Genomic DNA, 15,713 nt, shown 5'->3' on the forward strand with positions numbered 1-15,713 from the left:
CCACGCGTGTGTGCGTCCCTGTGTGTGCACCTGTGTGTGTGCGTGGGTAGACGTGTGTGTGCTTCTGTGTGCACACGGGTACACACACGTGTGTGCTTCTGTGTGCGCATGGGTTCACATGCGTGTGTGCATGGGTTCACACGTGCGTGCTTCTGTGTGTGCATGGGATCACGCGTGTGTGTGTGCATGGGTTCACATGTGTGTGCTTCTGTGTGTGCATGGGATCACGCGTGTGTGTGTGCATGGGTTCACACGTGCGTGCTTCTGTGTGTGCATGGGTTCACATGCGTGTGTGCATGGGTTCACACGTGCGTGCTTCTGTGTGTGCATGGGATCACGCGTGTGTGTGTGCATGGGGGCACACATGTGTGTGTACATGGGTTCACACGTGTGTGCTTCTGTGTGTGCATGGGTGCACACGCGTGTGTGCATCTGCGTGTGCAGGGGTGCACGTGTGTGTGCAGCGGTACGCAGCTGTGCGCACATCTGGGGGGGTGCCCGTGTACACCCGCGTGTGTGCACACCTGTGTGCCCTCACGCCCACACCCACGTGCCCGTCCGTGTGCCATGTGCCGCAGGCCCGTGCGTGTCTCTGTGCACACGCAGGGGTGTTTGTGCCTGCATGTGCGGACGCGTGTGTTCACGGCCTGGGTGTGTGTACATCCGCCTGTCTGTCTGTCCGTCTGTCTGTCTGTCTCTCTCTCTCTCCCCGGCTGTTCTTCCGGCTGCCTCTTCCATGTGTGTGTGTGTGTGTGTGTGTGTGGTCCCTGTGCTGGGGCGTGCAAGGAGGCCGCGGGTGGGCATGGGCGTGCGTGGGTGGTCCCTGCCGGGGGTGCCAGTGGGGGGGTGTGTGGGTGGGGGGCCCTACAGGCAGCGTGTGCGTGCGTGCATGCGTGTGCGCGTGTGTAAGGGGCCCGAGGTTTGTCTGGGGACACGTCCCTGCACCGGCAGCACCCCGGACCCCCCACCCCTCTGCAGTGGGTGGGTGGGTGGGGGCAAGGACGAAGCTTCCCCCCCCCGTGGGGCTCAGCCCCTGATCAAGGCTGTCAGCACCCACCCCCCCACCCTGCCTGCGTGGGGGACCCCGGCGTCATCTGCTGACCCGCTGCGTCCCTTCCCACGAAGGTGGGGGGAACCCAGGCATCCGGGTGCCCCACCCATGGGGCGGGGGTGTGCGGGGGGGGGGCTGCACTCTGCCTGGCCGCCCCCAGCATGGAGAGAGCCCTGCCAGGCCTGGAGCCAGGCTCAGGGTGGGGAAGAGCGGGGCAGGAGGACTCTGCGCAGGAATGGATGAGGGAGCGCTCCCACGGCCCCCCCCGCCCCCCCGGGTGCCGCCTTCCTCTGGGAAGGAGACCTCGGGGACCTGGCATGGCACGGGTGGGGGGGATGCACCCCCAGAGCACCCACCCACACCCGGAGGGACCCATCGCCCCGACTCCCCGAGGGAAGCTCTGCCGGCCCCCCAGCTGGCAGCCCCCCCCCGTGGTGGTTGGAGCACAGGGGTGTCCCCAAACCGCTCCTGGCCCCCCCGCAGTGCCGCTGGCAGCCTGGCCCCCCATGCGTCCTTGCCGCAGGGCCCGGGACGTGCTGTTTACCCTCGTGGGTGCTCAGAGGAGCCGAAGGTCACCCGTGCTCCTCCTCAGACTAAACAAGGCTGCGGTCGGGCGCCCGGGGTCCGGCGGGGGCCCTTGGGTGGGAGCGAGTGTCTATCGCACCGGATGACGCACGTGTCCCCCCCCAGGTCTGGGAGGTCCCTGCCACGCACGGTGGGGACGGGGCTGAGGTGCTGTGAGGGCTCAGCGCTGGTGGGATGGATCCTGCTTGGCTTTGGCCGGCTCCCTCCGGCAGCGCAGGGGCTGGGGCTTTGGGGGGCTGCAGGCACGGGGTTCCCCCATCTTGACCCCCAAAGTGGGGCAGCTCCCCGATGGCCGTCCCAGGCTGTCCCCAGCCCAGAGCTGAGCATGCGGGGCCCAGCCTTGGGCTGCGCAGGACCTTGTCCCCACGGCTCCTGAGTGACCCCCAGCCGGCCCTGGGGTCCCCTCACCCATGCCCACCCCCTGCCTGATGGCTTGGATCCCTCCGGGGCTCCTCAGGTCCCTGTCCCAGTCCCATGTCCCCATGCCACGGCCCAGCTCCAGGTCCCCATGCCATGTCCCCATCCCAGCTCCATGTCCCCATACTATGTCCCAGCTCCAGGTCCCTGCCCTGGCTCCAGGTCCCCATGCCGTGTCCCTGCCCCAGCTCCACGTCCCCATGCCATGGCCCAGGCAGGGCACAGGGCTCAGAGCTGAGCTTAAATGAGGCCGGGGGGGGGCCCACTTGGGTCGGCTCAGGGCAATTACGGCCTATTAGTGCGCGCAGGACCCTGCCCCGTGTCCCCACCAATGTCCCCAGCTGGGGACATTCCCTGAACTACCCCACTGGCTCCCCGAACAGCACGTGCCCTCCCAGCCCAGCTCCCAGGGAGGTGTGGGGCACGCTGGGATGGGGAGAGGCTGCTGGTGGGTCCCAAGGGTGCTGATGGGGCTCACAGAGCAGCCCCCCGGGACCCCCACCCCTGCCTGAGCCGTGGCGCAGGGTGCCAGCCCCCAGCCCCGTTTGCCCTGGGGCCGGCTCCCGGCATGAGACCTGGGTGCAGCTCATTGCACGGATGGGGCAGTGGGTGGCTCCTGCCACGTGGGCCAACGGGGAGAAGTGTCCCCCACCGTGGGGATGGGAATGGGTGGGGGTCCCCATGCTCGACCCCGCTCAGCCCCTGCCCGGGCCCGGGGGCGGGTGCTCGGGGCAGGGACCGGGCCGGGGCTCGGTGCCCCGCTCAGCCGGGAGCCCCCGCGGTGCCACCCCGGGCTGCCACGCCGCGTGGCCGAGGCCACCAGGTGGCACTGCGAGGCCACCGTGGCCATGGCTACCCGGCCCCCGGCCACCCCCAGGGCCAGCCCCGGTCCCCGGCGGTCCCGCCCGGCCAGCCCCGCGGCCCGCGAGTGTCCCCTTCCCGGCGGCGGGGGCGATGCGGCCGGAGCCCGGGAGAAACAACCCCTCTGTCCCCAGATCTGTCCCCAGTCTGTCCCTCCACGCGTATGGCCGCAATGGCAACCCCTCTGTCCCCAGATCTGCCCTCTCCATGGGTACGGCCAGAGTAAAAAAGCCTCTACCCCAAATCTGTCCCCAGATCTGTCCCTCCACAGACACAGCCAGAGTGACAACCCCTCTGTCCCCAAATCTGTCCCCAAATCTGTCCCTCTGCACGCACAGCCAGAGTGACAACTCCCCTCTGCAAACATGGTCAGAGTGACAGCCCCTCCGTCCCCAGATCTGTCCCCAAATCTATCACTGCACAGGCAGACCCCGAGTGACAACCCCCTGTCCCCAGATCTGTCCCCAAATCTGTCCCTCGGCAGGCAGAGCCGCGAGCCCCCGGGCCGAGGGGGGTAGTGACGGGGGCGAGTGGGGCAGATGCTGGGGTGTCCCCACAGCTCAGGGCCTCCTGCCACCTCCCGTGCCTCAGTTTCCCCACGGGGCTGCGGGAACCACATGCCCTAAGGGGGACAAGGTCCCCCCCCAGCCAGGCGGGGCAGCCCGGGGGGCAGCCCCCCATGGGGACACCCCCCCCCACGTGTGTGTGTGAGCACACGCGTGCTCGCCCCTCTGACACGCCTGGGTGCCCCAGGGCTGGGCCACCTGCGGGTGCCACTGCCCGGTCCTGCGCTGGGCGCAGGTTCTGGTGTGGGTGCTGGGTGCCCGGCGTCGGCGGGGGTCCCCGGTGCAGGTCCCCGCTGTGGGTGTGGGTCCAGGCCTTGCTCCCGGTGTGGGTGTGGGTGTGACTGGGGCACTCGGTCCCAGGGTGGGCACCCACAGCAGGTGGGGGTCCCCGGTGTGGGTGCCCAGTCCCCTGTGCATGTCCCCACTGCGGGTGCCCGGCCCCGGTGCGTGTCCCCGGTGCGGACGCCCGGCCCCGGTGCAGATGCCCGGTCCCCTGCGTGTCCCAAGCGCGTGTCCCCAGTCCCCTGCGCGTGTCCCTGGTGTGGGTGCCCGGCCCCGGTGCGGGTCCCCGGTGCGGGTGCCTGGTCCCCTACGTGTCCCCAGTGTGCGTCCCCGGTCCCCCATGCGTGTCCCCGGTGGAGACGCCCGGTCCCCGGTGTGGTCCCCGGTGCGGGTGCCCAGTCCCGGTACAGGTCCTCGGTGCATGTGCCCAGTCCCCTGTGTGTCCCCGGTGCGGATGCCCAGTCCTCGGTGCGTGTCCCCGCTGCGTGTGCCCGGTCCCGCTGCGTGTCCCCGGTCTCAGCGGGTGTCCCCGGCGCGTGAGCCCGGTCCCGCTGCGTGTCCCCGGTGCAGATGCCCGGTGCCGGTGCGTGTCCCCGGTGCGGGTGCCCGGTCCCGCTGCGTGTCCCCGGTGCGGGTGCCCGCGCGGCCGTGCGCGCCGCCGCCGGTGCCCGTGGCTGCCTGGCGCTGGCGGAGCGCTGCCGCCGCCCGGCCCCGCGCCCGCCGCCGCCGCCGCCGCTGCTCCCGGTGCGGCTGCGGGTCCCGCTGCGGCTGCGGCTGCCGGAGGTAGCGGCGCGGGGCGCGGGCGATGCCGGGCGGCGGCGGCGGCCATGGCGGGGCGGGGGGGGGGCGGCGGCGGGACCGTGCACCGGGGTGGGTGGGGGACCGTGCACCGGGGGCTGGGGGTTGCCGTGCACAGGGGCGGGGGGGGGGGAACCGTGCACCGGGGGTTGCCGTGCACCGGGGGTGCTGGCGGCCGCCCTGCACCGGGGATATCGTGCACCGGGGACCGGGGGCTGCTGTGCACCGGGGGGACCGTGCACCGGGGGCCGGGCCTGGCCTTTCCACCCCCCCCCGCCCCGATCAGCCGGGCCCCGGGGAGGAAGGGGGGGGGGGGGAGGCTGGCACCGGGGCTCGTCCCCACAGCCCGGTCCCGGGGGGGCCCGGGTTTGGGGTGAGGGTCCCTCCGGCTCCGGCGGTGCTCGGGGTCACGGCGGGTGCTGGGTGAGCGCCAGGGTGCACACGCGTGTGGAGGTGTGAGGGTGCGCGTGTGCACGCCTGTGTCGGTGCGTGTGTGTGCATCCCGCGGGGGGGGGTGGCGGGGTGCTGCCGTGGGTCCCTGTGAATGTCTGTCCGTCTGTCTCGGTCCCGCCGGCTGTCTGTGTCACCAGCTGTCTGTGTGCCAGCGCGTGTGCCCGTGCGTGCGGCTCTGTGTCAGTGTGTCTGTGCGTGCCTGGCCGTGTCCGTGCGTCTGTCTGCCTACGGCGGCTGTGCAGCAAAACCCCCCCGGACCCCCACCCACCCCCGTGGGGCTGGGGGCTGCCATGGGTGGGTGAGGGGCTGGGCCGGGGAGCGGGAGGCCGGGGCGGGCGGCCTGGGATCACCCCCAGCCTGATGCCTGCAGTGCAGATCATAAATCAGCGGCGGCTGGAGCGGGCTCGGGGGGCCACGGGCTCCCCGGCACCCAGACCGCCTGGGCAGGGAGCGATGGGGCTCCCCAGCCTTGCGGGGCCCCCGCCAGCCCCCCAGGGCCGTGAGCAGGGTCGCCTGTCCCTCCCCGTCCCCTGTCTCCCTTGTCCCCCCCTGTCACGTTGGAGGCCGGCAGCCGGCCGGGGCTGGCAGGCAGCCCACGCTGCCAGGGCTGTGGGCACAGCGGCCTCGCTGCCCGCTGGCTCCGCAGGGGTGATGGGGACGGTCCCCCAGCTGCCACCTGCGTGGCAGTACCTGGGGTGACCAGCGCCGTGGCCCTGTTTTGCAGGTGACACCCCCCTCGTTTGCCACCGGTGACGTGCTGAGCGATGGGGACAGCCGTGGAGCCACCGAGGACGTAGGCTGAGCGGCGGGACACGAGGAGGAAGAGGAGGAGGGGGTGCCTTGGGGACAGCACCGTGGCTGTGTGTCCCCAGCATTGTCCGCAGCCACCGGCCACCTTTGAGCTGACGCAGCCCGGGGGGGTCCCGGTGACTTTTTGGAGCCTGAGCCCTGCCAGCACTGCGGGGAGGAGGAAGGGCTGAGGAAGACGTGCCGGGTGATGGATGGCCCCAGCCCGGCGCGGCAGCCCTGGGGGAGCGGGACCGGGCGGCTTGGGGACCTCGGGGACCTGGCTGGCAGCGCCCGCCTCTGCAGAGCCCCGCAGCGTTTGCTCTGCTGAGCTCCGGAGCCCGCAGCCGGTGGGAGCCAGGAGGAGGATTCGGAGGGGCTCCGGGTGAGCCCCGCATCCCTGTGCCGGGGCATGGCTCGGGGCTGAGCCGCCATCCCCCCGGCATGGCACGGCAGGGCTCGGGGGCCATGCTGGCCTCCGGTGGCCTGGGCTTCCCCCCCCAAAACCTGGCCCGCGTGGTGGTGTGGGAGTGGCTGAACGAGCACGGGCGCTGGCGGCCCTACTCGGCCGCCGTGTGCCACCACATCGAGAACGTGCTGAAGGAGGATGCCCGTGGCAGCGTGGTGCTGGGCCAGGTCGACGTCCAGCTGGCGCCCTACGTCATCGACCTCCAGTCCATGCACCAGTTCCGGCAGGACACGGGTAAGGGGCTGGCGCCGAGCCGGGAACGTCCGTCCACCCATCCGTCCTTCCATCCCTCCCTCCATCCATCCATCCATCCATCTATCCTTCCTTCCTTCCTTCCTTCCATCCATCCGCCCCAGTGTATACCTATTTGTCTCCTGTTGTTCCATTCATCTGTCTGTCCAGCTGTCCATTCATCCATACATCTTCCTCACTGCATATCTGTCTGTCATTCCATCCTTCCATCCACCCATCCATCCATCCGTCCATTTCTCCATCCGTCCATTCCTTCATCCACCCATCCTTCCTTCCATCTGTCCACCCCAGTGTGTATCTATTTGTATCCCTGTTGTTCCATTCATCCGTCTGTCCAGCTGTCCATTCATCCATGCATCTACCTCACTGCATATCTGTCTGTCTGTCATCCCATCCCTCCCTCCCTCCCAGTGTATCTCTACTTGTCTGCCACTTCATTCCTGCACCCATCCATCCATCCATCCGTCCACCCATCTGCCCATCCATCTGTCCCTCCATCCCATTGCACACACCCTCCTCTCTGTCCGTCTGTCCCTCCCATTCCTTCTCTCCTCCCCTCGCCCTGCTGGGCTCTGCTCCCCCCGTGGACCCCACGAGGCTCCTCCTGGCCTTTCCTTTCCCCCTCCCCACTTTCCCCCTCCACCGTGGACCCCTGCCCCGGAGGGACGTGTCCCAAAGTCCCTCCATCCTCTCTCACCCCCCGTGGGGTGCCGTGGTGGGTGGTGTGTCCCGCTGTCCCACTGGCCACCCGTCTGCCCCACAAAGCTGCTCCATCTGGGGTCCTCAAGGAACTGAGGAGGCCCCAGTTTGGGCACTGGGAGCTGCAGCGGGCACTGGGCTGGTTGCAGCCATGCAGCTGTGGCGGTTGGTGCCTGCCAGCCAACGGTGCCGTGCTGCGGCACGCATCCAGGCCACGCGTCCTCGGGGGAAATCAAAGCCGGTCCCACATCGGCACCGAGCCCAGACCCCATTAAATGTGTCCCCATCACAGTGTGACCCATTAAACTGGCGCGTGCCGGCTGTGCCGCAGGGGACTCGCCGGTTCGGGTGCTTTCCTGGCCACCCCTGCATCCCTGCCTGCCGGGAAGCATGGGGCTGCCGAGGGCAGGGTCCGGCCCCAGGCCAGGCAGAGCAGGCAGGGGACCTGCCACGCACCGGGTGACACCCCCAGCCCCCCCAGACTTGCCTGGGGACACACAGGGGCCACCCCAGAGCAGGACCCCCATGGCCGTGCCCCCCTTGCCTGGCCACCGATGCCACCGTTCCTGGTCACAGTGATGGCAAATGACCCTGCGTGCGGATGTGGCTCCACGACAGGCTGGGGACTGAGATGGGGACCGAGCCAGGGACCTGCCACCCTGCCTCTGCCATCAAGCCTGGCTCCGAATCGGTCTCCAGCCGGTCACGGGCTTGGCAAGGGGCAACTTGGCACCCGCAGCCCTGAGTCAGCGCGGCCAAGTAGCCCCAGTAGTGTCGTGCCGGCGGCTGTGGCCACGCTGACTCAGGGCTGTGGGTGCCACCGGGACACCCTGGCTGTCCCCATGCCAGCTCCTGTCAGCTTTGGCCAGGACCCATCCTCTGTCAGCGGGCACCTGGCGTCGCATCCCGTGGCCACGGTGCCGGGTGCTCCTGGGGAACACGTGCCCATGGTGGGACCACGGCTGGGTTTGGGGGTCACACGTCTCTGCCGGGAGCAAAACAGCTCTTCCCGGCATGGCCCCGGGTACTGCGGTCCCTGTGCCAGCAGGGCTTGGGGACAGGGGTGCTGAGAGAGGGGCCTCGCCATCCCCAGCGATGTCACGGGAGGGGATGTGGCCATCGCTTTGGCTCCATCTGGAAGATTGTCCTCGGCATCGTTGTCTCAGTGTGCCCCATCCCTGTATCCACCTCCATCCGTCATCTCTGCCCTTGGATGTGGCCTGGGAGCAGCCGGGTTTGGAGGCTGTCAAATGTCTCTGGAGTCCTGCGGTGCTCGGGGACACGAGGATCCTCCATGCTGAGGGTGCTCCCGGTGCCCGCTGTGGCATGGGGACACAGGGAAGGCGGGCAGGAGGCTGGGGGCGAGGGGGACCTTGGCCCGTGCCGTGCACGGGGTGGGAGAAACCCAAGCCGAAACGGCGACGGTGTGAAACGAGGTGACCCCGTTCCGAGCAGCAGGGACGCGCGTCCCCCTCCCTGTGGCCCTGGGTTGGCCCCGCATCTCCGGCACAGCTGGCGGAGGGGGCAGGGGCTGTGCGGCTGGGGGCAGCTGGTGGCCCCCGGGGACCTGGAGGTGTGTGTGGCCACATTCACGGGCTGGGGTGTCCTCCCCTCGCCCTCCCCTGCTCTGCGGCAGCAGGATGCGGGATGTGGGGCAGGGGGATGCGGGATGTGGGGCAGGGGGATGCGGGATGTGGACGTGAGTGGGCAGCGGGATGCGGGATGCAGTTGCAAGGACCAGTGGGATGTGGGACACGGGTGTGAGTGGGACGCGGGATGTGGGCATGAGTGGGCAGCAGGCTGGGGGACATGGACACAAGGAGGCAGGCACGGATGTGAATGCAAGCGGGATGCAGGGCATGGATGCGAGCGGGATGTGGGCAGGAGCGGGCAGCGGGCTGCGGATATGAGCCGGCAGTGGGATTCGGGATGCGGGCAGGAGCGGGCAGCGGGGACGAGCAGTTCTCCGTGGGCTGCCGGAGCAGGGTGAGCAGCCTCCCTGCCTCCCTCCCGCAGGGCCGCCGGCAGAGCTGCCTCAGCACAAGCCGACAGCTGGGGCCAGGCTCTGCTGCCTGACGCAGCCGATGATTAATGACTGTTATTAGCCTCGTTAATCGGGCTGGGCAAACAGTGCTGGCGAGGGGATAGAAAGGCACCGTGCCGCAGGGGCACCGCTGGGGCTGCGGCTCGAGGAGGGGGCCGCGATGCCTCCCCCCACCGCAGAGCTTCAGAGGCGGCTGCAGCATCCGACTCGGTCGCAAACAAGCAGCGAGGGGCCAGGATTTGGCCCAGCACAGGGGACAACGCCTCGCCCCCGTGACTGCCAGTGCTGGCCAGAGCCGCGGCAGCTGTCAGGAAACCCCTCCTGATCGGGAAATGCTCCCCCCGCCCTGGGGACAGCGAGGGGACCCCGGCCGGGGAGGGTGGAGATGGGCCTGGACCAGCGGGATGGAAAAAGGCGCCGGGGGCTGAGCAGCATCGCCCTTCCCACGGCGGCCGGGGCCGTGATCCCAACCGCCAGCAGCCCGGCCCGCGGCCAAGCCGACACCGCCAGCACCGCTCACGGAGGGTTGTTGAGCCTCACGGGTCCCCGGGGAGGCACAGCCCTGCAGACACGCCGATCGATCTGTCGCACGCCCCGGCCGCGGCTGCTCGGCGGAGGGGAGGCGGGTGCTGCCTGTTGGGGTGTGGTGGCCATCACCCCTCCTGCACCCTGGGGTGCTTTGCGGAGGGCAAGAGCGGCTGCTTGCACCCCAAAGTGCCTCTGCAGCCCCATCCCTGTGGGGTGCCGGGCTGGGACCGTGGGGTGCCGGGCTGGGAAGTGGACGTGCACACACGCGTGCAGGCGCGGGTCCCTCCGCCTGCACCCTGGGGTGCTGGAGCCCCGTGGGCGCTCACCCCCCCCCCCCATCTCCCCAGGGACCATGCGCCCCGTACGGAGGAACTTCTATGATCCGTCCTCGGCCCCGGGGAAGGGCATCGTGTGGGAATGGGAGAACGACAACAGCTCCTGGACGCCCTACGACATGGACATCTGCATCACCATCCAGAACGCCTACGAGAAGCAGCACCCCTGGCTGGACCTCTCCTCCCTGGGCTTCTGCTACCTCATCTACTTCAGCAGCATGTCCCAAATGAACCGGCAAACCCAACGCAAGCGCCGGCTCCGGCGTCGCATGGACCTGGCGTATCCCCTCACCATGGGCTCCATCCCCAAGTCGCAGTCGTGGCCGGTGGGCACCAGCACGGGGACACCCTGCTCCTGCCCGCAGTGCCTGCTGGTCAACAGCACCCGCGCCGCCTCCAACGCCATCCTGGCTTCCCAACGCCGCAAGCTCTACCCGGGTGCCGTCCGCCAGAGCAGCACCTTCGCCGGGGCGGCTCTGTGGCCGGCGGGGACAGGGTCGGTGGCGGTGGCGGGTGGCACGACCAAGGGCGAGGGGCTGCGGGTGCCCAACGGGGCATTCGCCCCCAGCCAGAGCGTGCCCGGCGGTGTGCCGCTGCCGGGGCTCAACAACCTCAACCGGCCCGGCACGCAGCGGGCGGCTGGACTCGGCGCCCGTGCCACTGTCCCCCCAGGGTAAGCTGGCTGGGGGAGGGCAGCCTGGGGAAGGGGATGGCCACGGTGTCACCGAGGTCGTGGGGATGCCAGGCGAGGTGGGCGCAGGGATGGGCACGCAGCGCGGGGGGAAAGGGGACATGGAGGTGCCTTGTCCCCTGCTGTCACCTTGCACAAGCAGGCCCAGCCCTTCCGGCACGGTGTCACCTCCAGCCCCAGGCTCCCCACCCTGGGGACATGGTGGCAGGAGGGACAGCCCCAGCAGCTGGCTCGTCCTGGATGGTCCCTTGGATCCCTGTCCTCGCAGAGGGGCTGCGGTGATTTGTGCAGCGCGCTGTGTCATGCCGTGCCACGCCGTGCTGTGCCGTGCCACGCTGTGTCATGCCGTGCCGTGCCGTGCCACGCTGTGCCGTGCCGTGCCACGCCGTGGCATGCTGTGCCATGCCAGCTGGAGGAGATCGAGTGCCTGCTCCCAGGGGACTTGTGTCCCTGCTGTCCAGCACAGGGTGCGTGACCCTGGCTTGTGGCCCGGTGCCACCAGGCAGGTCTCGGGGGGGCACAGGGTCATGGGGACCACAGCCCTGCTGTCCCCTGCGTGGGTGGGAATAACTTGCTGAGGGGATGCGGGTGGATGAGCAGACCCCCAGTGGGATGTCCCGGTGGGTGTCCCTGTCCCAGCACCCAAGCCCCCATGGCCGTACCCCTCGGTGGGCCAGCCTGGTGTCCCCTCGGGGCTCTCGCCACCAGGCTGTCGCTGGCCAAGGGGCAGGCGGGGCAGGCAGGAGCGGCCGTGGCCCCAAGCCGGACCTGAGGAGCAGGCTGTGACGGCACGGCTGGCAGCCTGCCGGCATGGGAAAGCCCCCCGTGCCGCTCGCTCGGGTGGGAACCGGCCCGGATCTGGCCCTGGGGTATTTGGTCAGACCCCTCCGGACGGGAGTGAGCACCCCGGGCTGCAGCGAGCCGTCCCAGGGGACGAGGGGAGAGCCTGTCCCATCCCTCCCAGCTCCCTGCCACGGGGACAGGATCCGGCCCCGGGCTGGGGGGCGCGGGGGGAGGCAGAGGGGCCCCATCTGGGGCTGGGAGGTGGGGGCCGGGGGGGCAGGGGTTCACTGAGCCCCCGGCAGGTCCTGGCGCGTTTCCTTCCCCTGCTGACGTGCTGCTTTCGCTTCCGCGTGCCAGGCGCTGGGCCAAGCAGTCCCGTCCCCATCACTGTCCCCGTCCCCATACCGGCACGCAGGTCCCATCCCACGGACCATGGACAGGTAGGAGGGGGCCAGGAAGACCCTGGGGAGGCTGGGCTGGGACCTCCACCACTGCCCCGGCCTCGGCGTGGGTAAGGGCAGCTTCGGGAGCAGGAGGGAAAACGCCGGCAGCCCCGGCTGATGTGGGGCTGAGCGCTGCCAAACTCGTCACTGCGATGTTGTGTGCATGGGGGACTTTTGGGATTGGGGAGGGGGATGACACCGTGAGCGGGGGCTGCTGTCCAGGCTGCTGAGCTGGGGCAGCCCCCCGGGGCAGGAGAGCACCCGGGCACTGCACAGGGCTCCTCTGCTGGGCTTTCTTGCTTGTCCTCCATCCCAGTGCGTGCTCCATTCCTTCCATCCATCCATCCATCCATCCATCCATCCACTTGCCCAGCCACACATCTGTCTGTCCTTCTGTCTGTCCATCCATCTGTCCATCCCTCCCTCCCTCCCTCTCTGCACCTATCCGTCAGTCCATCCATCCCTCCGTCCACCCCCACCCACGGGCACAGCCACATCCATACCTGCACCCACCTGCGCACGAGCCCCCAGCTCCCACCCAGCTCTGCCTGCGCACGCTCCTGCCTGTGCCCCCGGGTGCACACCCAGCCGTGCACGCACGGGTGCCCACCCAGCCCCGGGTGCACACACGGGTGCACACACAGCCACGGGTGCACACACGGGTGCACGCACAGCCACGGGTGCACGCACAGCCACGGGTGCACACACGGGTGCACGCACAGCCCCGGGTGCACACACGGGTGCCCACCCAGCCCCGGGTGCACACACGGGTGCACACACAGCCACGGGTGCACACACGGGTGCACACACAGGTGCACACACAGCCCCGGGTGCACACACGGGTGCACGCACAGCCACGGGTGCAGACACGGGTGCCCACCCAGCCCCGGGTGCACACACGGGTGCACACACAGCCATGGGTGCACACATGGGTGCCCACCCAGCCACGGGTGCACACACGGGTGCACGCACAGCCCCGGGTGCACACACGGGTGCCCACCCAGCCCCGGGTGCACACACGGGTGCACGCACAGCCCCGGGTGCACACACGGGTGCCCACCCAGCCCCGGGTGCAGCCCCAGCACCGTGCACGCACAGGTGCATGCACAGCCATGGGTGCAGGCACAGCCATGGGTGCACGCACGGGTGCCCACCCAGCCACGGGTGCACACATGGGTGCACACACACAGAGGAGGTGCCCTGGGTCAGCAGGGGCGAGCAGGCAGGGGGGCACCGTGCCATTGCCCTGGGGGTCTTGGTGCTGGCAGCCCTGGAGGGGTGAGGGTCCCCCTGGGGCATGGGAGCGATGGCCAGGGCGATGGGTGAGGTACCGAGGCGCAGGGTCGGTCCCCGTGGGGGATGCGGGACACAGGGCATCGCCACCGGGACATCCCGATGACGCACCCGCTGCGGGTCAAGGAGGTCGTGGTGTCCCCAGCACCATTGGGTCCCCACCGTTGGGCTGGCACTGGGTGACAGCCCCATGAGACGGGACAGCAACCCCCCAAGGCTGGCAAGGGGACACCCTGCCCTGCGTCCCACGGGGAGAACGCCGCCCTGGGGACCTGCCGTAGGTGGGGCGGGTGGTGCCAGCCCTGCCAGCCCGGCTGAGCCCCTTCCCTCCCATCTCCACACAGGGTGCCAGCCCTCCCGGTGAAGAACCTGAACGGCACCGGCCCCGTCCATCCCGCCCTTGCAGGTAAGGGGCGTCCTGCCACCAGCTGGGTGTCACCGCCGGGTGACATCGTGGGGCAGGCGGAGGGAGGGATGGACGGACATTGGGTGGATGGACGGACAGCACCTCTCCCCCGGCGCAGGGATGACCGGCATCCTCATGTGCGCCGCGGGGCTGCCCGTCTGCCTGACCCGCGCCCCCAGGCCCATCCTGCACCCGCCGCCCGTCAGCAAGAGCGACATCAAACCCGTGCCCGGGGTCAACGGCATCTGCAGGAAAACCAAAAAGAAGCATCTCAAAAAGAGTAAGGAGCTGCCAGCGTCCCTGCTCGTCCCCGGCCATGCCAGCCCCTGCCAGAGGGGAAACTGAGGCACGGGCGCTGCTGCTGCCTGTGGGGCTGGGGCCCCCGAGGGGTTTGCCCAAGGGTTTTGGGGCGATGCCCACAGCCTCTCCGTGCCACACGCTGGCACTCCCTCCTCCTTGTGCTGTCCCCATCCTGGTGGCAGGGGTGGCAGGGCGTTGGGGGCACCGTGGGCAGGCTCTGATGGCACCCCCCGCTCTGCCCACGGCAGGCAAGACCCCCGAGGACGTGGTGCGCCGCTACATCCAGAAGGTGAAGAGCCCCCCGGACGAGGTGAGTGGGCATCCCCGGGCACCGCAGCTCGGCCCACGGGCTCACCCCGGGGCCACTGGAGGTTCATGGGGCTCCGGCATGGGGAGAGGTGCGGGCAGGGGACGGGCAGCCCCCCGTGGTGGGCAGAGAGCTGGGGGTGACCTCCCCATCCCACCCGGGTGCTGACGCCCGTCAACCTGTGCCCGGCAGGACTGCACCATCTGCATGGAGCGGCTGGTCACCTCCTCCGGCTACGAGGGCGTCCTCAGCCACAGGGGCATCAAGCCGGAGCTGGTGGGCAAGCTGGGCAAGTGCGGGCACATGTACCACCTCCTCTGCCTCCTGGCCATGTACAACAACGGCAACAAGGTGAGCCGGGACCCCCCCCCGGGGGGGGACACCCTCCCCGCGGTCACCCATCCCTGCGGGAGGGTGCTGCGGGGTGGGTGCTGTCCCTGATGCCCACCCGGGTGCCCACGCAGGACGGCAGCCTGCAGTGCCCCACCTGTAAGGCCATTTACGGGGAGAAGACGGGCACGCAGCCCCCCGGGAAGATGGAGTTTCACCTCATCCCTCACTCCCTCCCGGGTTACACCGACTCCAAAACCATCCGGATCGTCTATGACATCCCCACCGGCATCCAGGTGAGGTACCTGCGCCCACCGCCCACGAGACCCCCGCCAGGCTGGGTGCCCCCACTCTGTGCCACCCGCTCACCCCATTGTCCTCCCACCCAGGGCCCGGAGCACCCCAATCCCGGCAAGAAGTTCACGGCACGTGGCTTCCCGCGGCACTGCTACCTGCCCGACAACGAGAAGGGCAGGAAGGTGAGCGTCCCCGATGGCACCGGGGTGGGACGGGATGGGATGGGGTGGGAAGGGATGGGATAGAATGGGATTTGATGGGACAGAATGGGAAGGGAAGGGATGGGGAGGATGCAGCAGTGCTGGGGTGGGGCTGGCACCATGCTGAGGCTGAATCCTGCACCCTGGGGTGCTGGGGGCCGTGCTGTGCCGGGCAGGAGGAGGGCTTGGGGTGCCGGGTGGGCGAGTGACGGCCGTGCCTGCCCGCCGCAGGTGCTGAAGCTGCTGATCGTGGCCTGGGACCGGCGGCTCATCTTCACCATCGGCACCTCCAACACCACGGGGGAGTCGGACACGGTGGTGTGGAACGAGATCCACCACAAGACCGAGTTCGGCTCCAACCTGACGGGCCACGGCTACCCCGACCCCAACTACCTGGACAACGTCCTGGCCGAGCTGCTGGCCCAGGGCGTCTCCGAGGCCACCCTGAAGGACTGAGGCAAGGGTGAGGGGCTCCCCACCGCCCCCTCGGCCCCGCGTCCCTGCCCGTGCCACCGCCGCCCGTGCCGCTTCGCTGCC

General features: G+C 69.7%; 1 protein-coding gene across 1 annotated transcript; it reads left to right on the top strand.

The window, feature by feature from the left end:
• Positions 1–6,243: 6,243 nt before the first annotated feature.
• Positions 6,244–15,632, top strand: DTX1 (deltex E3 ubiquitin ligase 1). The gene is made up of 9 exons (XM_072880218.1): positions 6,244–6,502; positions 10,139–10,799; positions 13,681–13,742; positions 13,861–14,022; positions 14,291–14,352; positions 14,542–14,700; positions 14,814–14,975; positions 15,069–15,158; positions 15,408–15,632. The coding sequence occupies exons 1-9, from the start codon at positions 6,244–6,246 to the stop codon at positions 15,630–15,632; spliced, it is 1,842 nt and encodes a 613-aa protein (XP_072736319.1).
• The last annotated feature ends 81 nt before the right edge of the window (positions 15,633–15,713 follow it).

This window comes from Ciconia boyciana, chromosome 15 (genome assembly GCF_034638445.1).
Source record: "Ciconia boyciana chromosome 15, ASM3463844v1, whole genome shotgun sequence".
Lineage (NCBI taxonomy): Eukaryota > Metazoa > Chordata > Aves > Ciconiiformes > Ciconiidae > Ciconia > Ciconia boyciana.

Coding starts and splice junctions, on each gene's coding strand:
- DTX1 (XM_072880218.1), top strand. CDS start 6,244: ATGGCACGGCAGGGCTCGGGGGCCATGCTGGCCTCCGGTGGCCTGGGC. Junction 10,800..13,680: donor CGTGCCACTGTCCCCCCAGG/GTAAGCTGGCTG, acceptor ATCTCCACACAG/GGTGCCAGCCCTCCCGGTGA. Junction 14,701..14,813: donor TGTACAACAACGGCAACAAG/GTGAGCCGGGAC, acceptor GTGCCCACGCAG/GACGGCAGCCTGCAGTGCCC.